This window comes from Suillus subalutaceus, assembly GCF_016647625.1.
Source record: "Suillus subalutaceus strain FC151 chromosome Unknown DFJ58scaffold_33, whole genome shotgun sequence".
NCBI lineage: Eukaryota > Fungi > Basidiomycota > Agaricomycetes > Boletales > Suillaceae > Suillus > Suillus subalutaceus.
Window position 1 is genome coordinate 182,839 of NW_024540282.1, and position 22,148 is coordinate 204,986.

The following is a 22,148-nucleotide window of genomic DNA, read 5'->3' on the forward strand; positions in this document are numbered from 1 at the left end:
TGCGATTTTGGATGCTTGAGTATATCAGGAAGGCGGCAATTTCAACAGTTTTGCACGCGGCAAACCTTTAAATTCAAGTAACTTATATAGCAGATTGTAGTTAATAACAAGTTGGTGATGATGCGGATGATGCATATATGTAGTAGTGCTTGAGTACTCTGTGAAGTGCTTCAAGATCACGCCATCAGTCCATTAGAAAACCTACCAAACTCACCTACTAAAAATTTAAGTCAGAGCCGGAGTCAGAGCCAGAGTCCACATCAACACAATGCGTATAACCATTTGGTCCCTCGCGTTCTTTTTCAAGTGCTGCACGCGTACCATGATGTAGTTTGCGAGTTTTGATGTAAGGGATGGCGGCCTTGATGATTTTCTTCCATCCCCGTGAAGTAGTCTTCTTAACAGAGATCATTACCTCCTCTGTCATAACACCCCAATGCTTCCGCGAGAATCTAGACTCGACATGATCTTTAGGCTTGACACAAATACCAGTGGAGTACATCCTCAGCGCACGCTCCACCTCACAAACAGTCAGTAGATAGTGCTATCGAGCAACAACAATCTTACTGAAGCAGTTGCAAGGACGAGAGCACCGCGAGGATTATCCTTCTGCCGCAATGCCTGTGGAATACATTCTCTGATCTCCAGATAGAGCGCAAAGGTGTCAGAAATTGTACGAGAGCAGAATGCACCCTTTGTTTCCTAGATAACGCTAAATATGATGCCCGCAGAACGCTGGTACACTTACCGTGCGTTCGATATGTCCGTCTTCGTTCATGATGTTTTTCGCTTCCTGCCACATGAATGGGTAGCATTTTGCGGTCTCTTCATCACCGCGTATCTCTGAAACTGATGGGACAAGGAAGTTGATGTGTTGGGCGATCTCGTCTGGGTTTTTCAAGCCTATGCTATGCAGGTAAGCTGCTACAGCGATTTCGCCGCGTTTGGCAAATTCATGACGGTATGCGCTCGCACGTTGGAGTAACTAGGAAAAAAATTAGCAGCACTCTACGAAAAATGTTTCACTTACCAAAAAATACACTGGGTCATTCGTCTTTTGCACAGTGTAGTCAATGTCTGTGAACGTCATGTTCCAGATCTCTTGCAGAGTATCGATATGGTTAGTAAGATCCCAAGGGTTCTCGAGGGTGGAGACGAAGTCAAGCCACAAGGGACCCAAGTTCTCGCGGAAGCGCTTCTGACTGCCATCCGGTAGATCCTCTACGCGGAACCGCGGCTGTGGTTTCTTTGCCGGTTGTTGTGTGGAACAAGCAGGGACGTGAGCCTGAAACTGGATGACTTGTGGAAATGTGTCCGTGACTTCGCGTTGAGTAGATACGAGCGGAGTGGATTTACGCCGCACACCAGCGGCGCCGTCAACAGGACCACACGTCACAGATCGCGAATTCGGTGGAGGACTTATAGACGCGCGCCGCAGGTCATTTGTGGACACACGCTGAGAAACTTCGGATGGCGCATGCAGGGAGCCGTTCCGGCCAATGAGATTTGACTCCTCTTCCTCACCCTCCTCAACAGCATCGTCTTCGTCATCATAGCCCGTGACGTAACCGACATTGTTTACTTGCGTTGGTTCGAGAGCTGTTTGATGTAGCAGAGTTTAGTCGGTATAATAAAACAAAAACTCGCCTTTCTTTTCCTTTGGATGAGACTCGTGAGACTTGGAGGTTTGCTTCAGGTGCAACTTGGCAACGTCACGTGCAACAATTGTGTGCCACTTGGGAAGAAGAACTTCAACTCTGCCAGCTGGCTGGGAGATACATTCATCGCGTTTGAGTTTCTTTGATGTAGACCTAAGAGCAGGGATTGACAAGATGCAGTTAGTGTTGATGTTGATGTCAGATGACCGATCATCAACGATATTGATGCGAAGTCTAGATCTCACCTCTCATCATCAGTACTAGCACTGAACACGACGCGCTGCTTTCGCTTCCCGTGCTGTGCCAGTTCTGGGTCCTCCTCACTTCCGTCCTCCTCAATATCAAAGCGATACTGTTTCTTTGTATCAGCTACCAATCTTTGCGGCGTCGGTTGTTTTCTCACCGTATGCTTGTATCCATGGGGTTCTCTATTTTCCACAGCGGCTGTCAGATTGCAAACAATTTGTTAGAGTCCATCAGCCTTCATCGATATTTCGATCATCCGCTCCATACCTTTTCCCCCTTGCTTCGGGTCGATGAGTTGATTGCGAGCATGTGTTCCCGAAGGGTGCGTGGCCATCGTATCCAACGGTGCTGGTGAACAAGTTTCTCTCCATATGTCATCCTCGTCCATCTCTTGCTTGACCTGGGCTACCTTGTCAATAGCTGCCATTTTTCCAGCAGTTTTTCTAGCCGAGTAAGCACCAGGGCGCAAGATATACCCAGGGTGCTTGTCTCTGTTTGATACTCGTGTTGCTGGAGCCATAAATTCTGACAGGCAGAGCATGCAGAAACGAAGAGAATGTGGCGCACGGTATTAGATCGATCGCTGACTTGGATTTCCAATTCGGCTCACAAACAACGCCTGTGGGTCCAAGGCTTCTGATTATTCAATTCTGTTCGTGTGAACTTCATCTACAAAGACAACACGGACAGAATTGTGCATCTCGAGCGCTGATCGAGGCGCCTGTGGCGAGCAAATTCTAGCCCCGAAAGTACTGTGTGAATCCGAAGACTCTGACCTGTTGTCGTGGCTGTGTGCGAAGCTGGGACAACACCGACGGTATCAAGCCTCCACGACCAGAATGAGCACTGTACTCAGATCCATCCATGACTCACGGCGTGTCCGAGTCCGACTACGAGTCAAGCTCGATTGACTCAGACGATAACTTGGAGGTTGGGTGCCTGACTACCAACATCTTGTCCTGAATGATACTGAGTGTGAAATCAGTGGAAGTTCTGAACCGACAAGAACCTGAGGCTTGATTCCGGGCCCGAGTTGCCTGATGGAGAGCGACCACAATCTGAGCCTGCAGATCCGTTGTTCTGGTGTAAATAAATTTCCGACCGTGCCGAGTAAGCACGACGTGATGCAAATCATGGCGGACCGCAACGATAACAAAGAACCCCCATTCGCTAGCAATTCTGACATGCACAAGACCGTTGAATCAATCAAACTTGGTGATGCTCACTGGCAGTCAGTTATATATGATGAACGTGGACCCCTTGCATACCTTGATCTTACGGGTGCCCTCGACGAATACACCCTACAATCAAACATTCTTTATGTGGGAAAGGGACGGTGTAACGCAATAAGGTATTGGGACTTACTAATTCCCATAGGGTACCCTTCAGCGAATATAAATAATTATACCATTAAGTGACTCGGCGTACGATCATGTCCGTTACTAACTTCACTTGGGGCTCGGTCGCATTGTGTGGTCAAATGTACGATTAATTTTGCCAGCACTAGTGAGTTCATGACAACATAGTAAAGGCGCACATTATAAAGATATCATGGAGGCGTAGTGATACCTGGTTGGCTTCAGGACCATGTCGTTAGTACTGATGATACGTGGGGGACCGCAGACAATCAAACAATAGGACTTACTATTGGGGCAGTCAAACGTCGATTTATTGAATTAATAAAACCGTGACAATACTTTGGCAAGAGAATCCATTATTGTTGAGTGTATCCTTTCGCATAATGAGCCATAAGTCATTTACACAAAACGCATACTCACATGAGGAGGCACCATCGACCTTGACTTTCTTTGCAGGCTTTCCTTGGGTGACTGTAGAAGAACTATCAGGTTGAGGACGCTTGCCCCGTTTTCTCTGGAAATTGCAGAGGGTACGAGTCAGGCCGACGTAGAACGAAATAACGTTTGCGATACTGACAAATCTGTCATCAAATTGCCTCTTTCTGCACAAAGACACCAGCATGATGAGTTTTCAAGCAGCACAAAAAAGCGATCAAACTTGCCTAGCGAGTGCCTCCTCAGCTTTCCGTTTATCCTCCTCTTCCTACTCAGACGATCGAGTACGTCAGCAAATCATCTAGGCAAAAGATAGAGAATATCTACGGGGGCCCACCTTCTTGCTCCTCTGGAATCTTTCCAAAAAGGACCCATCGTTTGAGAATACGTTGACCGGTTTCGGTTTCGGCGGGACCTTACTAGACGAGGTACCAGGAGGCGGAGTTGAGGACGAAGTAGCCATGATCGGAAAAGCGTATCCCAAGTAAGCCTGAGGTGACGCGGTCATCGATATTAATATGCTTTGGCAAATGTATTTCTACGGGCTCTGGGACTGGAGTCACTGGATCAATGAATACAAAGGTTTATTCGGGAGCTGACCTTATATAGTCGTATTTAGTACTATTTACAGTCGATTTATTTGTAGCTGTTTAACTGTTGGCTCTTGTTCCAGGAATATCTTCGTGACTCGTCGGCCGTCCGATATCTGGAGTCTGGACTCTGTAGCTCTGACAGTACTTGTGACTAGCGGGACCTCGCCGGCTCTAGAGCTGCTTTCAATGGCACGACGGAGCATGCGAATTCGCTTTGGCGGATGTGGTTTGATATCAGATGGAGTCCAGATCGCTCGTCTCGCTCTCACTGACTTTTACGCTTTTAAGTGCTTCCTCTCCTTCACACTGGAACACTCTCGCAATATTAATATTCCTTCGGGCCATTCACATACCGCCGCCTCTGTTCCCAGACGATATCTACATCCGGAATCCGGATAACAAGCATAATGGAAAGCGATGCGTGTTTTTCATAGCCTGCCTTGTGAAATATCTTATCGCAATACACCCCGAAAGACTACTAGTAGATCTTTCGAACCGAAAGCAAGTTTCTTCGTTTGTATTTTCAGGCGACTTTACATGCAGCCATATTTTTTTTCCGAGCTGGCTGGAATCATGATATCATTTGGACGAATCCCTGCATTGCGTGCAGCAGGCTCAGGCTAGCATGACAACCCAAAGACCACGATATCAGCATGCACCAGGGAAAAGGTACCAATCATCCAGTAACCGCAATGCAGCAATACCGTCGCAAACTTCTAGACACACGAACTTAGAGTTTACTACAGTGCCCATCGTAGTTAGCAAACATCCTGGCGCGAAAGAGCTGCTGTATCCTTAATGAATGGTTCACGACGTCGACGTAATTCAGGCTATCGTGCCAACAAGAGCACAGAACTTGCTCATGATCAAGCGCTTCGATGCTAGCACCCAACGTATACATGAACGTTTGAGCAGTACGTATGGTCCACACAAGCCCTGATAATGAACATCTCTTTACATAGGTGTGCAACTGTGCTGGGTCTATTCCCTCGCACGACCCCGCGTGCCCCTAATGGTACTCGCCAACCTGCAGAGAATGAAATGCAAATAGTACATCGGTCGGCGTGCCCCCGCGTGAGAAGGCGTCGCAGAAGACCAAAACAAAATCATCAACAAGGACATGCAATCTACGAACTGTTCAGTCTTCGCATCGGTTATGATGCGGATATAGTTCGTCTCACCTTCGCATGAGTCTTTCATATTGAAGCTAATTAGCTGGTTCAATCGGTGCATGCATGCGATCGTTCCCGGGCTCTCCTGAGATCCCTGTCGCAGTTTCTCGACATATATGAACGTCAGCACTACCAGGTCCAGCATATGTTCGACTGGCGAAAAGACCTCTAGGTATGCTTCATGTCCTGCCTTCTTGAAACCAAGGTTCACCGGGTGATGCCGCGCGACTTCTGTATCACCGAGCATGAGCTGATAGTCATGCACTACGTTATATATATTCGGTTGAAAATATGTGCAGCTGACTTACGATGCATTCGCGCGGACCGATCTTCCACTTGTATGATAGTCCGTCAGGACCTCGGAAAACACGCCGCCTGTAAAGTATTAGAACAACTGGACGACCACACGTATTACACCCTCACCGTCCAAGAATCCCCTTATTCGGAATGAACTGAGACGTCGCCAATTTCATCCCGTCATAGTGGATGACAGATGAAGAAAATGTGTGCCACTCGATATTTGCGAGGATTTCCGACGATTCTACTCTGCCGATGTTGAATTCGTTTGGGACATGCTTCTTGATGACTGTCTCACGAGTGCCGAACGAGAAGACGGTCGAGGTCGAGTACAGAACATGACCCTGCTCATTTGTAATCACGGTGTTACGTACATGAGGTGGTTTGAAGGTGAGCTTCATATCCGGTGTCTGCGGGGTCAAGGATATTCCCCAGGTTCTTATCGTCTGCAGCGTCAAGTTACAACAAAGTAAACATGTACACTATCGTCGTATTCGTGAGAGGGCCTGTCAAGATATTTTAAACCCCGAGTCTATGGTGCTAATAATTTCATAGACTCAAGAGGAACGTGACGTCGTACAGAAAAGGTCCTTACTACAGCAAGATTTGGTAGGCCACTTGACCGAGAAACCCGCCTTAACAACGATGTCCGGTGCCCCAGAACAGGGGATGAACTGTACAAACTTGAGCGCGCGTTCGACAAATATAGCTGCAGCGTACATGAGGTTGTACCAAAATAGCTTCATGGTGAAACATCAGCCATATATACTTGTCAATCTGGCATGATATTAATGAGCCTTGTTAGCACTGCTCACAAGAGCTATGTCTTATCGGTTACGGATCCTGAATTAGAGTGACAGGCCTATGCGAAACGTCAATATGATGCAAGATCAATGTTAAACGCTTTCACAGCGGTTAAGTAGCAAGAGGCATGGGAGAGTATCCGACTCACCGAAGGAAACTTGAAATCTGTATGTAACTTGCAGCTGCAAATTTAAATGGGCTTGTGTGTGGCACCGGTCCACCGGATGATTCAGGTGAACCGATGGCTAAATCTATCGCCCCTTGAGTCGGAATAGACAATACGACTCTCGCCTAGGCCCCATGCGTGCTCCTGCGGGCTCTCGCACCTGAGCCTCAATCGCGATCTCCCGGATATGATTTCAGGAAGGGCTGCAGGGCATTCGGCTGCTGTCGGTAGACTTCTGACTGCGGCAAGGGCACGATGTCTGCGGCAAGTTTAAATCGCCGATATAATTCTTGACACGTTTCTGTCAACTGTCAAGGACGGGTACACGCATTTCCGGTACACCAAGCAAGTAGTGGATGGATTCAATATATGCCCGTGCATGCTCCGACTTCCATAGTCGTCATGAATGACGAGGAGGAGTTAGTTAGGCACAATTTTTAGAAGCGGCATCGATATTATGTCACCCTCATAATAGATCACACACGGCAAGGTGATCGCGTAGTCTTTAGTTGACATCATTTGGCACGTGTTGCTGGCGCTGTGGGACCAGGGGCACCTTATAAGGTGCTCACAATTACAACTGAACCAGCCTTCGATTTCCCTCTCCAACTTCATCCATTACCCGCAAAATCATTCTCAACATCGACATGGAATCCACCGCTAAGGCTACCACCAACCAGCCCCAGGCTGCCGTCCAAATGAGTACGTTCTTTGCGGCTGATAAAAAATACATTTTATTCATGGCTGCTGCGGGTCGCTTTCAATAGGCGTTGTGAGCCCTGCTCCTGCCAACAACAGTCAGAACCACCAAGAGCACCACGCTAAGCGTCTCCGTGGAGGAGGAGCTGCTAAAGTACAGTTTCTCGAAAGTTGAAAGTCGAGAATGGTGGTTGACTTTTGTTCGTTCTGCCTAGGACTGCTTCCTTGGTGCACTTGAATGTTTCCTGTGCTTCGGTGAGTCCAGACTCCAATGACACCTTTCAACTGTAAACTAAAATTCTTCATAGAGTGCTGCAAGGTGATTGGTGGAAATAGCGACTTCTTCGGAATTAATCTGACTGCGACTGTCATTTTAGGACTGCTGCGAATGCTGGGCAGATATTATCTGTAGGTCCTACATCCTTTTTCAGATGGACGGCGCTGACTTGCGACATCTAGGCTGCCCTTGCGAGATGTGCTGTTAAATGCCCTCCCGCCTTTGAAGTCTGCTCATAGTCTGTATCTTTCCTTTCACGACCATGACTTTTGTAACACCGCCTCCTCGATTAATATTGTACTGCGATGATTCAGTTGTTGTAGAGATCAGATAGGCTTGGCATATTATGTACCTTTGATGTTCTTGAAAGTTGAAACACGCGTACTACTATTCGGGGTTCACGGCAATCAAGTTACGTTTCAACGGGTACTAATTATAGGCCCATGACAAACGTTCGAAGATGCTAGATATGGGTTCAGTGTCGAAGGGCTCAAACAATCTCCTCCACCTGTCCCCCCTCCCTGGATGGAACGGACCATGGCACTATACTGAATTTACCCCACCACGCCGGCCATAGTGTCAACGTAGTAACAGCAACCCAGCAAAGGCCTACAACGACCAGTGTTGCCGGATTTGTTGAGTGGAAAACAGAAATGCCCAGAGCGGTAACAAAGCAGAACATTCTGCGCGGAAGTGAATAAACCTTGAACCATGCTATGCAGAAATACTGCTTACGCCCAGATCAAATATGCATACGGAAGGCTGTACATGATCGCTAGCGCTTCAACATCTGATTGTGTATGAACCATTCGGGCCATGAACGTTGCCTTGAAGGACAAATGAGCATTACACCCTTCAGCATGTGAACAGATAACGCACGGCGCCTTTAGCTGAGTCTGTGCCCCATCCACGGCACTCGACAGCGAGAAGCATGGATACCACCAAGGAACTAACGGAGCACATCGCCGACAGATATATGACCACGGCTGCTGCGCCGATGATCCCAGGAACGGCCAGAAAACCAACGTTAACCGCCAACATCACGGTGGACTGGCCAAAAAGGTTGATCACGGCAAGTGACAGCTTAAGAAAACCACTTACAAAGATGGTAACGTTGCTCCAGTCGCTATTGAGTCTGCTAATGTGCTTGGACCACTTAGGATAGTTCAAAATATTGTCTATCCATGTGTTTTGCAGGAATTTGTACTGTGCAGCTGGTGCGCCCCAGAGGAAGGCGTTCGCAAACCTCAGTCGGAGTGTGCCTTTTTGTCTACTTTGTTCAACTTCGTAGACTGACTGGTCAGCGTTGAGACGCGCGCTGACTTGCCCATAGAAGTTCAAGAATTTTGAACGAGCTGAAGAGTCGATTCAGTGACCATGTCCATTGTCTCCTGCATGGTTTCTATGCTCACCGAACAACCGCATGAGGCGAGCTTATAGTGTGTAAGTGGAAGAATGCTACAGGAGAAGTATATATCGCACCTAGTACGCACATGAGATGAGCGGGCAACTCCACACACTTATCACTAGATGGTGTTAGAGGCTTTACGTATTCCACCAGATGGTTTGAAAGGTCCAGCATACTTTGTAGCGTGGAGAGATCATAGGGAACAACAGAGGTATCGGATGTTAGAAAGTCTACAAAGACGCCTCAATTCATTATTACGCGAAAACCAGCTGTGGATAACCAACCTGAGTGTGCATGAAGAAGAACATGCTTCAGTTCTATGGCAATCTGATGTTGGATGGGAGCATTGTTCGGGTATAATTCACAGTGCATCCTTCACGGTCATGATGTCGGCCAACGAGAATGTTAAACTGAACGCATCGTTAGAGATGTAGAGCAATATGGACAATAAACTACGTACACAATGCGATTAACAAACCAATATTGTGCCTCGAGGGCAATCTCTGTTGTTTGCCTATGAGTCAACCTGATTCAGGAGAACCAAGGGACACCCACTGATGTGAGTATCCGATTTGACACCCTTGACATGTTCGTAGATGCATATAGGTTCATCGAAATCCTGCAGCCAGAACAAGAGCCGTTTGTCGTGCTGCACGAAGTAATAATTGCATGCGTCTTCTTTCACTTGCAACTCCAGAACGAGATGTGTGGAGTCATCGATAATGTCCCTGGCTTTCGATAGTAGCTGGTGAGTCAGATGGTTGATGACCTTGAGAAGCTTTCTGCTTCTCAGATTTGCGTCCGTAAAAACGTGCTTCAGAGATATTATGATCGTAGGCAAAGAATCGAAATGAGACACTGTAACATACCCGAGTGGCGTCGTAGAAGTACAATGCTCCCTCCGGATGTACGACACTTTCCCAACCGTCGACAGGCTTTTCCGAAAAATCCTTCTTTTTGGCTGGGATAGGCTTGGTCTCGCTATCACTCCTTCAATATTATGACCAATCGAACAGTTGAGATCAAAAGAAACACGACAGAACAAAAAGCATACACGAGTACCCTTCCCTTATATCTCCGAGTCTGGCAAAGCTGCGGAGCCAACGGTTTGAACTTGCTAGGATCCCATTCCATTGACAACGTAGATGGTGACCGGGAATCGATGGAAGTGCAGGGTCCTTGAGCAGGATCCTGATTGACCTGAACTTGAAGCTGGTTTACCTGGAGAGGTAAGGTCTGACTTGGACCGTTCACTGGCGTAGGGACTGGATGGATGATGCTCGCAGCTGTAAAAACAGCTGTCTCTGGTTCATTGCTGTGCTTTGGCGAAATCCTCTGATGGTATGCAAGGGGACGGCTCAAAAATGTTCGCAAACCAGACTGCACAGCACGGATGCCTAGCAACTTGCGGATGCGGAGGATACATTGGTGTACGATGAACCGTATGTGTGGTGCAGTTGTCTTGAACAGGAAGCCTAGCCAGTTCAGGATCGCCTGTAGGTATAGAACCATGAAAATGAGGCCTGGCAAGCTTCAAGCTTAACCCCAGCAAGTTGGTGGACTGCTAATAAGAGGCATTTGACTAGCGTCAGTGGCTGTGTCACAGAATGAGCGCTTACCGCAAAGCCCATTTTTGCAAACTCTCCCCCATCGACGTATTCAATTTTCGCGTAAAGTCAACACGCTCGAATCGTGCCATGCACCACGCTTTGTTTCTCTCTGAGATTACATGGAGTTATTGAATCCTTTTCTCAGAACCTGAAGCCTCTCATGAGCCCAATCCACGTCGGGATCTCACAGCAGTTGCGACAACATGTCCTACATTGAGTGGTGCCACGTCTGGCGCTCGACGTCACACGCGCTATGGGATGCTCAAATGTTTTTGGATTATTGCTCATGTGCATACCGCCGTCCGTCGTTGAAGTTCGGAATATTGATTTTGAACCAGATGAGTCGGATGGTGATGTGAGGATGATATGAGAGAATAAACCAGACTTCTACGAGGACCTCATGCGTCGAAACATTGTTAGTGATCAGATCTTCTCGTGAACGGTACTATGCGTCTCCTCTCATATGTTTCAACACCTGATTCAACACCCTTTGCCCTCGGATTTGTTATACATGCTTCCTTACGCTCAACAGATCAGGAGGATAGGTTCGCCTGTAGCCGAGCATCGATGGCCTCTCCCCGAAATGTCTTCAATTCCCTGCTATATCACAATTGGTCTACCTTATGGAATATTTTCTACCCCATTTTACATGATCATGAACGATGAAAGGGAGGATTGGTTATTTCACTCAATGACATGCATAGACACAGTACTGCAGTCGTAGCTGCACATTTTAGTTTCCTTTCGTGTTGTCACGGTGTCAGTCGTATAGCGATACTTGAGGCTGAAACACTTCTGAAGAGGGCAAAAAATACAATAAGGATACAGTAAAACGATACAGCAGCTGAAGCTTAGGCTACACTTTCTCTATCCATCCGCCAGCGTTTACGCTCTTGCTCCTCCATGATAAGCCGTTCTGCAGCTGACATCGGTGCAGGCCGTTTCCTATCATTCTCACCGCCACCCTCTGACCTCTCAGACTTGACAGGAGTAGCAGACTTGAAGACGTTAGGCCGCTTTAATGGATTAGCTTTGAGAGGATTGGCTCCGGGCTTTACGACAGTTAGCTTCAGCCCTGTCGGAGCAGCTGTGGCCGTTGTATCTGATGTGGCCGCTGGCTTTGCAGAAAATGATAGAACAATTTTTTCTGCGCCCTCTTCTCTCTTGAGGCCCTCCCCGGCAGGGGGGCTCGCGCTTCCTTCATCACTCCCCTCTTTCTCCAACTTTGCCCTCTCAATCTGCTCTGCAATCAGGGTGCGCTCCCGCTGTTCATCGTCCCGCGTAGCTCGATCCTTTTTCATAGAGGCTTCTTGCTTTGCGAGAGCTTTCGGGCTGCTGTCAATCCATGCAATGAACCACCCTTTCTCGGTCTCATCCACGCGCGCGATACCTGAACGCCCCAAATGTTTGGCGAATTCGGTGAGAGTCACCCAGCGGGTAGCGTTCATGTGAAGATGGTTCTTATCTTGGATGAATTCTTGGTAGACTTGATTGATACGCACACGTTTTGTGTTATATCTAACGAGTGACAAACAAGGTTATAAATATTGATATTAAATTGAAAGAGAGCTACGCACCGTCTGCTTAGAAGTTGGACGAAATCATGCTGGAACTGGCTCGAGAAATCAGCGATATGCCGCCCGGCATTCTCGCCGACGACAAGCATCTGGCGAAGATGGGCCTCGGACTGAGCATGGCACTTGAAGCCGTTCTCATCTCGGCACTGCTTCTCACAGACTTGGCAGTACCACCGCAGGCGCTGTAGGCCCTTGGATTTCATCTTATTGGCGAGAAACTTTGGAGTTCCGACTGGACATTGAACGTTAGCGGGATTCGTTGTTATAAGTGCTGGTCTAACTGACCTTCTGCACGCGGCATGTTGGGCAATGAATAGGAGGTCGGGGTAAGATTGAGGGTAGTTCACTGAATCACCGAATGGGATAGTGGAGTCGGAGAAGCTGTCTAGATGAGCTTAGTCATCTTGAATGTTGCCTAATATTCACGTGACCCGTGGCTGTGTAACGACGAGTCTCACTTGACAGCGATTTCAGCTGCGCACGAAGGCCTACAGCAAGCGCAAGGACTATGCTCAGCGAGAAAGCCAAAGGGAAGCAGCGTGCAATAGACTCGCCCCTTGAACAGGCCTCGTCCTCTACACCACCGGATGATTCCAGAGACCTGACGATCCGGTTTACTGAGGGTATCCCCGACTTTAACCTCACAGTCCATCCGAAGGACACAGTGAGGGATGTTAAAGCTAATGTGCGTGGTTGGAAGTATGATTGGTGCTTGCCTTATGTGCAGATAAATACAGATAGTTAATGGTCTCCCCCAATTGAAAGATCGTCGGCTTCGTCTCATACACGCTGGGCGTTTGCTAACGGATGGAACGCTCCTTCACGAATGGCTGACAACCCTCGAGGAGCGACAAGTCCGTGCCTCCGCTCGTTCACAAGATATTTCAAAGGAAGATCAATTGGTGACGTGGTTGCATTGTTCTGTTGGCCCCGTGATCGAGCCTGGAGAGAGTGAAGAGGAGAAACTACAAGTGCGTGGCGCATGGATATATTGTTTCGTAATTACTGATTGCTCGTCGCTATAGGTAGCTCAACTGCAACCACTAAGGGGATTTGATAGGCTTGCTGCTGCAGGATTCTCTGAGGATGACATCGCGAATTTCAGACGGCAATTTCATAGCCAATCGTCGTCAAATTATCTTGACATTGAGTTTGAGAACGAGGAAGACTGTATGGCCTCTTAAATTTACCAGAAAATATACTTACCATACCGCAGATGACGAACACGCTCGAGCTCTCGAAGAACAATGGATAGACTCCATGGATAACGTCAACACAGCGTCCCTTTCTTCTGCCTCCTCACAGAGCCTCATTCTCCGCGGTATTGTCATCGGGTTTTTCTTCCCAATCATACCATTTTTCTTCCTCCGTGAAACGAAGGCCGCAGTTTTCTGGGAAGAGGGTGAGCACGAGAGTGGGGAGAGTGTCATATTTTCGTCAGTCTCTTTTTCTATTTGTGAATTTCCCGTAACCGTGTGCTGACTGGTACCTTAGACGGCGCACACAAGTAGGAATCGTTTTTGGATTCTTGGTGAATTTACTCTTCGGGATGTGGAGATATTTGCTGGACACGTCGTAGGTGCACATGGAATTCTTATCATTGGAACTTGGTGAGGGTCCTCAAAGACACCCACATCGATTAGAATTCACTAATAGAGCTTCTCCACAGAGTTGGGCTGCATTGCAATTACCTATACACTGCAAACATGGTACAACATTCATATCGATGCAATAAATTATCCTTGGATTATTGTCAGGCGAGTCGCCAGACGTTTTGAGTGACGACCCGGTTTCCTCAGCTCCTCACCCAATATAACATCTGGTTCTGAGAGTAGACAAGTATCTGTTTAGATTTCTCGCAATGGAACGACATCGATATTACAAGCTATAGTTTGACTCGTGAAGAACGTACTTTTGGTGCACACAATTTCAGTGGGTGGGTATCAGACTTGACATAGCGGTGCGTGACTTTTCTCGAAAGACTCCTCTTCCTAGTTCTTACGAAGACCATGCAGATAGGAATGTTGGAGTACGTGGGTACGTTCTACGAGTGCCCTCCAAATCGTATACACGGAATATTGACGCATGACGCACAATACGTCCAACAACCTTCATGGTGCCTAAGTCAGAGGCCTTTATTCTGTGACGTCTATATTTCTAAGTTATCTTACGTTGATCACATCCTAGACGAGGACCAACCAGCCTTCCTATACGAATCATTCGTCAGACCTTACATCGGGAAGGCGGTGGACAGTTTTTACGAGTACCTAAAAAGCAACGATGAAAAGTTCAGACGCGGCCTCGAGAGGCCTTATTATGCCAAATTCTGTTCGATCGTCCAAAGTTCTGGCACTGGGAAATCGAGACTAATGACCGAGGTCAGGCTTATAACATGCATTATCATATCAGTTAACTAAAGCATCGAATCAGCTGCAGAACAAAGGCGTTCTTGTGTTGATGAACCTTCGTGAACCAAACGATTTTGGTTTCCCTAAGCGAGACCTAGTGCCTGCGCGTATACTAACGGAAGACATGGACTGCTCTCAAGCTGAATATACCGCTCGTTGTTACGCGTTCATTGCAGCCATATTCCACACGCTCAAGCAAGATCTGAGCGCCAAGGTCTCTCCACTACAGTCTGACAGTCCTGGTGCCACAATCAAGTCTTGGAATAATTGGATGTGTGACACGCGCTCACCAGCTCATACGAAGTTCTTTGAGAAAGTTCAAACCCGATATCAGATTGTGAACACGGGCGATGATGCTCGTGACAGAGGGACTAAGGCTGAAGTTTTAAACAGATCCTTGATGAGATCCAGACACCGAAGAGCCAAGAGAGCGTCGGTGCCAATTGCGACGCGCCAACAGTTGAAGAGACCGCTGCGAAACTCGGGAGTATGTCTTTGACGGGTAAACATTCTTTTCTGCACGTAGCGGCCGACTTAGCTCACGCTGAGCATGAACAGATGCAAAGATCAAGGCTGATCAAGGCGCCGAAATTGGAAAGAGCATCATTCGTCGTTGCCGCTTACACTGATATGCTGAAAACGCCGCATGTGTTTCCTCAGGACGATACCCCAAAACTCGTCATAGCGTTTGATGAAGCCCACCCTCTGAGCAGCATGAGTAGCAAGGGTTTTCGTCCATCCCATATTCTTGGCAAGACAATCAACGCCTACTGCCACAAAAATGACGCACCAGTCTGGGTCGTTCTTGCATCTACGACTTCACAGGTGGCCGATTTTTCGGCTCGTCAGGTGATCCGTAAGTACATCTTTTGTGTCGTCTGGTTCCAACTCTTTTCACACGATTAGTTACAGATGATTCCCTGCGCGTAGCGATAGACGGTCAACTTCTATACCAACCCTATACATATCTTGGTTGGGACCAGAATGCGGACTCTCTGTCTGGTATATCGGCTAATGATGATGGAAAGTTCCGCTATATCATCGGATTCGGTCGTCCACTGTTTGTCCTCGTGTTTTTATCCTCATGTTCAGTTTCGTTGACCACCATGAATAGGTAAAAATCACTCATGGACAAACAGACTATTACCGGGGGTTATGACGCTGGCTGCTCAGAAGCTCTGCAAATCCAAAATGTTCAATCCTCAAGACATAAACGAGGCTCTCGCCGTACTGTCTCAGAGATTCGGTCTCGACATCTGCTTCGGTCACCCTAATGCTGTCTCTTATCTCAAAAAAGGAGTAGCTAGTTACCTGCGCGTATGCTTCTCGACGACCGAAGTTAGGTCGTGGGCATTCACCGGTTATCCATCGGAACCCCTTCTGTCTTGCGTTGCAGCAATTCGACATCCAGAAGTCTGGCGGACGCTTTGGAGGTTTTGAAAGTAAAGGTTGACAGTGGGATGATCGAAACAGGACAATGCGGAGAGCTGGCTAGCAGACTTTTGCTGCTTCTTGTCAAGGACATGTACGTTCGGAGTAATCTCTCCACAGGCACGATTTCGGATCTACACTACAACGGAAGCGAGGATGCGGAACTGATACACTGCCAGAAAGTCTCTATCGTTAATTTCCTGGGGTGCCTCTTTGGCGATGAGTTCTGGCCGAGGGCGGGTGAAAAGGCTAAGGCAGCTTTTCAGTATGCCTATATCAATTTTTCGCACCGGATGTCCATGGAAAAGTTTATCTCGCCGAAAGCTTCCAAGTTAGCTAACGTTGAATCGTCGAGGTAAGCTTCCGCTCGTTGTCAAGTAATGTTATCTCTTAGATATCGTTACACAGCGCTAGATGCGACTCCAATATGATTCCCATCTATTTCGATGATCCCGCCCTTGGCTTTAACGATGTCGACCGCGTGTCGCAGATGTTTATTTCAGATAAAGCGGGGAATCGGAACTCCCCTGTATCGCTCTCCTTCTCGACCTCAATGTGGACCCGAAGCTTAGCGTTACATTTCCTAAGAAGAAGCGCCATCGCACACCACTTTTAAACATCTAGATGCACTCGTCAAATTCGGGAATACTGCTACGTTACACCACTCGCGGTGGGAGGCACAAGATGTACTGTAATTCATTCATGAAAACCGGACTAGATGGAACTACCACTAACACTGCGTCCGCGGTGACTGTTAGTCGTATAGCGATTATGGGGAGAAGCTCACGATGTCAAATACGTCTATGTCATTCGTTGATCGAGCGTGGGCTAGTAGTCACATCGGGAAACCCATTAATGCCTCCGGTGCGGGTCCAAGGAGCTCTTGACATTGGATCGCCAGTCGCTGTCCCAAATCTAGGACGTGGTTCCAGACACGCGTCAGATGTAAATATACTGCATGCTGAGCCGGGATCTTTGAAATTATCCGCCAATCAAAAATGCCAACGTGATAAAATGTCTTACCGCAAACCGAACGTTCTAGATGACTGTGTAGGATCGGCCTGTTAGAGCAGTTTGTTGTATGAAGATACTGGTAGTTGCTGTACAGGTGAAAGAGCTCGAAGCATGATGTAATCTTATCATGATCAATTAGGTCAACACTAAACGCGCCGCCGCGTGTCTGATCCCAAATTTTCTACTAAAGCCTTTGTAAACGACCTTTACGACCATTCGTCCATTGTCTCTTTCTCTTCATAATATACCTGACTGAGGTCTGTATTTTATTGCTGATCTATAGGTTGATTTTAACGCGAAAAAAATCCTAATCTAATCATCATCATCATCATCATGGATGATGCACAGATGGATCTTCAATCACTTGCGAACTTGTTCGCGACAACTTACAATCCTGATCCTAATGTACAGAAGACCGGCGAGCTCCAAATACGCAAGGTGATGTCTTGTTTCATTAGACCTGCGATCATCGCGCTGATCGTCCCTGTAGATCGGTGCACAGGAGGGCATGCTAACTGCCCTTCTGCAAATCATTGCATCTGATGGCGTTGAAATGTACGTCTACTCTTTTTTGCAGATAGTTTCATGATGCTCATGATACTAATTCTACGACAGAGCTACTCGTCAAGCTTGTAGTGTTTACCTCAAGAATCGCGTACATACCTCTTACATCCTTCCGCCAAATCCCCGCCCAGACCATGTCCCAATTGCTCAGTCCGACCGCACCGCACTAAAAGCCAACATTCTTCCCCTTCTTTCTGCCAGTCCCAGCCGCTCCGTCACCGTCCAGCTCGCAGCGACCCTGAAAGACCTTGTGGCGCATGACTTCCCCGATCGCTGGTCATCTCTTTTGGATGATGTGAAAAGGCTCTTGGGAAGTGGAGATGTGAGAGAAGTAGGAGCTGGTGTTGTAGCCGCACTCGAGTGCGTTAGAGCGTTTAGGTACGTGTTTCATTGTGTCATCATTCGTATCGCTCTAATGAACGCGTAGATTCCGCCAAAAAGCCGACGTCCTACCAAACATTATCGCCACCCTTTTCCCTACCCTTGTCACTATCGCTGATGGCATGCTCAATACCTCCCCATCCCAACCCGCGTCCCAGGAGATCCCAGCCATGCTACACCTTATTCTCAAGACGTACAAAACTGCAATTATTGTCAACCTTTCCCCGCACCAGCAGAGCCCAGAATCACTCGTTCCCTGGGGAAGACTCTTGTTCCGCGTTGTAGGGATGGTTGTCCCCGTGGAAGGCGTTCCAACTGACGAGGAAGATCGGGAGAAATGCGAATGGTGGAAGGCCAAGAAGTGGGCGTATGGAATCCTCGGTCGACTGTTCCATCGGTGTGTATCTTCTTCACGTATAATATGTGTTTCTGAAAGCATGGTAGCTTTGGAAATCCTTCTCAGCTCCCGTCACCGATGCAGAATGAATATGGCGTATTTGCAGAGCACTTCGTGACCACCTTCGCTCCCGAAATCTTCAAGGTGTACCTCCACCAAGTCGAGCTATATGTTTCAGGGCAGGCATGGCTGGGCAAGAAATGCCAATACCAGGTCTTCCAGTTTTTCACTGAATGGTTCGAACTTCGCATTGGTCTTTGATCCCTCGGATTTTGTTGATGCGTTTTCCCACAGTATTAAGCCGAAATCGACGTGGATACTCCTGAAGCCCCATGTCGACAGCCTTGTGGCTAACTTTGGGTTCCCCCAGCTCACTTTCAATGCGTCCAAACAAGCCATGTGGGAGGCCGATCCCGTAGAATACGTCCGTGCTAGTGTCGGTAAGTTTACCTGGTCGCTCTCTCCTGTTATCCGTATCAGTGTCTCACATGCCAAAGACGAGTACGAGAATTTCTCGTCCCCCGTGAGTGGCGCGACCTCGTTCCTCCTCTCCCTCGCAAGCAACCGCACGAAAACCGCCTTCCTCCCGATGCTCCAGTTCATCAACACTGTCTTGCGCTCGTGCGTCCCTGTTACTTCTAGTACAGCCATCAACTCACAAAAATGCGATATAGAAATCCTACACCGGCGCAGCGCTTCGGCGCACTTACGATGATGTCAGTCCTCGGCCCCTTCATCGTCCGCCATCCCGATGTCAAGGGAAGCATCGAGCAGTTCATGGTACAGTACGTCCTGCCCGAATTCACATCGCAGGAGCCGTACTTACGGAGTGTGGTGTGTCTATTTACTTCATTCAATCTTCTTGAGCTGATGCGGTTCAGGCATGTGAGGTGCTTGGTGTAGTGACCAAAGCCGGTATCACATGGGCTGCTGAAGAGGTAGGCATCTCTACTACAAGTGTTGTTTTCACGCTGACGTCGATCCTATTCAGAACTTGAACAACCATTCCCGTGCTGTGGCGTTAGCCCTTGATGATCAGGAACTCCCAGTACGTGTGCAAGCTGCGCTGGCCATCACCGAGCTGGTTCTCGTCCATGACTCAGGTTCGCTAGAAAATTTATTCTTCCTCTTATACTCTGTCCAAGCCAACTTTGGTTCTCTAGTTAGGGACGCCGTCTCTCCGCAAGTAGGCAAGGTCGTGCAAGGTGCGTCTCATGTCCAAACCCACTGATGTACTCGTTGATTTCGATTGTGGCTGTTGCAGATCTTCTCAAGCTCTCCGACGAGACGGACCTCGATGTCCTCAATCACAGTATGGAAGCTATGGTTGACCGGTTCCAAAACGAGCTTCTGCCTGTGGCTTCGCAGCTCACCGCACGCCTGGTGAGCGCCTATCCTCTAGTTACCTCTATGATACGCTGACGGCATGTATATAGTGCGAGTCTTACTTACGCCTTGCAAGAGAGGGTCTGGCACAGCAGAAAGAAGCGGCTCCGGACAGTATCGATGTAGAATCACTCATGACAGATGGCGACGACGATAAAGTATACGGCGCTATGGGGGTCGCCAAAACTATTGGAACTGTACGTGTACCCTCGCCATCATGTTCGTTCAACGCATCTCATAAAGCTGCACAGGTTGTCTCGTGCATTGACTCCTCGCCTGAGATTCTGTCGCAGGTGCAGGAGGTGATTATACCCATCATCCGGTTCACCCTTGAGAATAAGTTGATTGGTGCGTCTGCTCTTTTTGTTGCTTAAAGGGTAACGCTGATCGCAGCGTCTGTAGATTTGTTTGATAATATGTATGACCTTGTAGACGCCCTTACCTTCCGTCTTCATGCGATATCACCGAACATGTGGCCGGTGTTCGAGCTGACTTATGACCTCTTCAAGAATGATGCTGTTGATTTCCTTGATGGTGCGGCCCGTTGCTTCCCGCGCATATTTAGATTGTGTTGCTCATGGAGGTGACAATTTGCAGAAATGCTCCCCTCGCTGGACAACTTCGTATCGTATGGTACCGAGGTGCTGAAGGCACGCCCTGACTACAGGTCGAAGGTGTTGGACATGTACCGCACGGCTATGACGAGCCCACAACTGGGGGATAACGACAAGATTAACGGATGCAAGCTAGCAGAGTCCATGCTTCTTAACTTGCACGGCCATATAGACGACGTAAGCCTTTGTGTTCATAATTCTCACCCGCGACTCCTTCTCATCGTGCTTCTGCAGCAACTCCAGGACATTGTCACCATCGCCGCAGACCACGTCGACAAAGGCGAGACTGCCTCATTCCGCCTTGCCAACCTTGAGATTCTCGTCAACGCCGTCCTCTACAACGCCTCCGCGGCGCTTCATTTCATGGAGGCCTACAAGCCAGGGTTCTCACGCACATTTTTCGACCGCTGGTTCGTAGCAATCAACAGCGACAGCAAACTCCCACGCGTGCACGACAAGAAACTGAGCATTTTGGCGCTTTGTAAGTTGTTGGAGATGGAGGCTGGCGCGATTCCGGAGGGATTGAGGGATGGATGGCCTGGGATTGTGGGCGGCGCTTTGAACATTTTCAAGGCGCTGCCTCAGGCTGTTGCGAGTGGGTTGCGTATTTTTGGTGTGACTGGTAACTTGACTGATGGTGTGATCTTGTAGAACGCAAGGTGTTGGAGGATCAGCTGGTTGAAGGGAGCGATGATGAAGATGATGACGAAACTAGATACCTCAATCTTGAGGGAGAGGAAGATGGTAAGTGTATATGGTCTTGTTGCCTGTTCCGATTCGTGACACCTGTGTTTTAGAGGATGTATGGGATGAAGATTCCGCATATCTCGAGATTCTGGCGAAAGAGGTTCGTCACAATTCCATAATTGCAACCTACCGTTCACATCAACATTTTAGGGTGCTCGTCTGAGGGAAAAATCCGAGAAAGCAGAAACAGGAGACGATGAGTCAGATATATCCGAGGAATCAGAGATAGAGGAAGAACTTGGGTTTTTCAGTCCGCTCGACAACATCAACACATATGTCACCTTCAAGCAAGCATTACAGAGTGCGTCGTTCATTCTCACTATCTTATACTGTTTCCCGCTTACAATGACCGTTTTCACAGCATTCCAGAATCAAAACAGTGCTTTGTACCAGGCAGCGACGACGATGCTCACGGTTGAGCGGCAGACTGTGCTTATGGAGGTGGTGACGATGGCGAACCAGGCTGATCGTAGTTGAGGTAGTCGTCTTTTCTAGCTATCGTGGTTGTATCGCTTCCGCTTGTTCGATGCGTTATTGACGTACACTTTGCATATAAGACGAATGAATGTTTGCTTGTTGTAGTCATTGACGTCAAGAGGACCGAGTCCCCTTTTCCCTTCATACGCAAGCGTCTTTATGTAGCACGCTCTGGTCTGCTTTTCCTCGATAAACACGACACCTTGAAGCTTTCGAATTACAACGAAAGTCACTTCTTTTGGAGGTACCTACTTCTTAGATTTACCCGATTGAAAAAAATTCAAGGTAAGGTATTGCTCAAGGCCCCCAGCTGACATCGAGGTGACTGATACAAAAATTTCGAGGTACTACTTTGAGCTATTATGGTACTAGTAGTTCCACAAGTCCTTCTTTTATCGTATTACTGGCACCGGGTTGATGAAGGCTAGC

At 48.0% G+C, this 22,148-nt stretch overlaps 9 protein-coding genes across 9 annotated transcripts; 4 read left to right on the forward strand and 5 right to left on the reverse strand.

Annotated features, from left to right (window-relative positions):
• Nucleotides 1–39: 39 nt before the first annotated feature.
• On the reverse strand, nucleotides 40–2,492 carry DFJ58DRAFT_779738 (uncharacterized protein). Its single transcript, XM_041389705.1, has 9 exons — nucleotides 2,172–2,492; nucleotides 2,062–2,102; nucleotides 1,904–2,010; nucleotides 1,648–1,811; nucleotides 1,031–1,599; nucleotides 749–985; nucleotides 568–702; nucleotides 215–520; nucleotides 40–158 (listed from the first exon to the last, which is right to left on the reverse strand). The coding sequence occupies exons 1-8, from the start codon at nucleotides 2,443–2,445 to the stop codon at nucleotides 218–220; spliced, it is 1,830 nt and encodes a 609-aa protein (XP_041245592.1). The 5' UTR covers nucleotides 2,446–2,492; the 3' UTR covers nucleotides 40–158; nucleotides 215–217.
• A 951-nt stretch (nucleotides 2,493–3,443) lies between these two features.
• On the reverse strand, nucleotides 3,444–4,291 carry DFJ58DRAFT_279852 (uncharacterized protein). The gene is made up of 6 exons (XM_041379636.1): nucleotides 4,035–4,291; nucleotides 3,925–3,965; nucleotides 3,840–3,864; nucleotides 3,683–3,776; nucleotides 3,550–3,635; nucleotides 3,444–3,481 (listed from the first exon to the last, which is right to left on the reverse strand). Coding segments are annotated over exons 1-5 (333 nt in total). The 5' UTR covers nucleotides 4,206–4,291; the 3' UTR covers nucleotides 3,444–3,481; nucleotides 3,550–3,633.
• On the forward strand, nucleotides 4,273–4,898 carry DFJ58DRAFT_779747 (uncharacterized protein). The gene has a single exon (XM_041389706.1). The coding sequence runs from the start codon at nucleotides 4,529–4,531 to the stop codon at nucleotides 4,865–4,867; it is 339 nt and encodes a 112-aa protein (XP_041245594.1). The 5' UTR covers nucleotides 4,273–4,528; the 3' UTR covers nucleotides 4,868–4,898.
• A 275-nt stretch (nucleotides 4,899–5,173) lies between these two features.
• DFJ58DRAFT_682146 (uncharacterized protein) lies at nucleotides 5,174–6,309 on the reverse strand. The gene is made up of 4 exons (XM_041383233.1): nucleotides 5,886–6,309; nucleotides 5,771–5,837; nucleotides 5,472–5,712; nucleotides 5,174–5,417 (listed from the first exon to the last, which is right to left on the reverse strand). Exons 1-4 carry the CDS (start codon nucleotides 6,158–6,160, stop codon nucleotides 5,272–5,274), a joined length of 729 nt encoding a protein of 242 aa, XP_041245595.1. The 5' UTR covers nucleotides 6,161–6,309; the 3' UTR covers nucleotides 5,174–5,271.
• A 951-nt stretch (nucleotides 6,310–7,260) lies between these two features.
• Nucleotides 7,261–8,162, forward strand: DFJ58DRAFT_779751 (uncharacterized protein). Its single transcript, XM_041389707.1, has 6 exons — nucleotides 7,261–7,431; nucleotides 7,497–7,582; nucleotides 7,644–7,683; nucleotides 7,737–7,747; nucleotides 7,806–7,836; nucleotides 7,888–8,162. The coding sequence occupies exons 1-6, from the start codon at nucleotides 7,377–7,379 to the stop codon at nucleotides 7,911–7,913; spliced, it is 249 nt and encodes an 82-aa protein (XP_041245596.1). The 5' UTR covers nucleotides 7,261–7,376; the 3' UTR covers nucleotides 7,914–8,162.
• DFJ58DRAFT_779756 (uncharacterized protein) lies at nucleotides 8,163–10,782 on the reverse strand. Its single transcript, XM_041389708.1, has 11 exons — nucleotides 10,168–10,782; nucleotides 9,983–10,103; nucleotides 9,669–9,927; nucleotides 9,592–9,616; nucleotides 9,398–9,486; nucleotides 9,188–9,343; nucleotides 9,118–9,138; nucleotides 8,807–9,060; nucleotides 8,585–8,755; nucleotides 8,441–8,532; nucleotides 8,163–8,388 (listed from the first exon to the last, which is right to left on the reverse strand). The coding sequence occupies exons 1-11, from the start codon at nucleotides 10,623–10,625 to the stop codon at nucleotides 8,196–8,198; spliced, it is 1,839 nt and encodes a 612-aa protein (XP_041245597.1). The 5' UTR covers nucleotides 10,626–10,782; the 3' UTR covers nucleotides 8,163–8,195.
• A 726-nt stretch (nucleotides 10,783–11,508) lies between these two features.
• On the reverse strand, nucleotides 11,509–12,678 carry DFJ58DRAFT_682150 (domain of Kin17 curved DNA-binding protein-domain-containing protein). The gene is made up of 3 exons (XM_041383234.1): nucleotides 12,586–12,678; nucleotides 12,301–12,532; nucleotides 11,509–12,241 (listed from the first exon to the last, which is right to left on the reverse strand). Exons 1-3 carry the CDS (start codon nucleotides 12,599–12,601, stop codon nucleotides 11,575–11,577), a joined length of 915 nt encoding a protein of 304 aa, XP_041245598.1. The 5' UTR covers nucleotides 12,602–12,678; the 3' UTR covers nucleotides 11,509–11,574.
• Nucleotides 12,679–12,745: 67 nt separating this feature from the next.
• On the forward strand, nucleotides 12,746–14,102 carry DFJ58DRAFT_280061 (DUF2407 C-terminal domain-containing protein). Its single transcript, XM_041379638.1, has 6 exons — nucleotides 12,746–12,985; nucleotides 13,038–13,271; nucleotides 13,326–13,470; nucleotides 13,517–13,736; nucleotides 13,795–13,910; nucleotides 13,970–14,102. The coding sequence occupies exons 1-5, from the start codon at nucleotides 12,809–12,811 to the stop codon at nucleotides 13,877–13,879; spliced, it is 861 nt and encodes a 286-aa protein (XP_041245599.1). The 5' UTR covers nucleotides 12,746–12,808; the 3' UTR covers nucleotides 13,880–13,910; nucleotides 13,970–14,102.
• Nucleotides 14,103–17,304: 3,202 nt separating this feature from the next.
• Nucleotides 17,305–21,932, forward strand: DFJ58DRAFT_779777 (armadillo-type protein). Its single transcript, XM_041389709.1, has 21 exons — nucleotides 17,305–17,591; nucleotides 17,644–17,708; nucleotides 17,769–18,095; nucleotides 18,145–18,495; nucleotides 18,543–18,731; nucleotides 18,790–18,935; nucleotides 18,993–19,116; nucleotides 19,170–19,329; nucleotides 19,377–19,433; nucleotides 19,487–19,598; nucleotides 19,659–19,700; nucleotides 19,760–19,878; nucleotides 19,932–20,078; nucleotides 20,133–20,229; nucleotides 20,284–20,415; nucleotides 20,479–20,672; nucleotides 20,730–21,090; nucleotides 21,147–21,239; nucleotides 21,293–21,342; nucleotides 21,393–21,543; nucleotides 21,604–21,932. Exons 1-21 carry the CDS (start codon nucleotides 17,487–17,489, stop codon nucleotides 21,717–21,719), a joined length of 3,138 nt encoding a protein of 1,045 aa, XP_041245600.1. The 5' UTR covers nucleotides 17,305–17,486; the 3' UTR covers nucleotides 21,720–21,932.
• The last annotated feature ends 216 nt before the right edge of the window (nucleotides 21,933–22,148 follow it).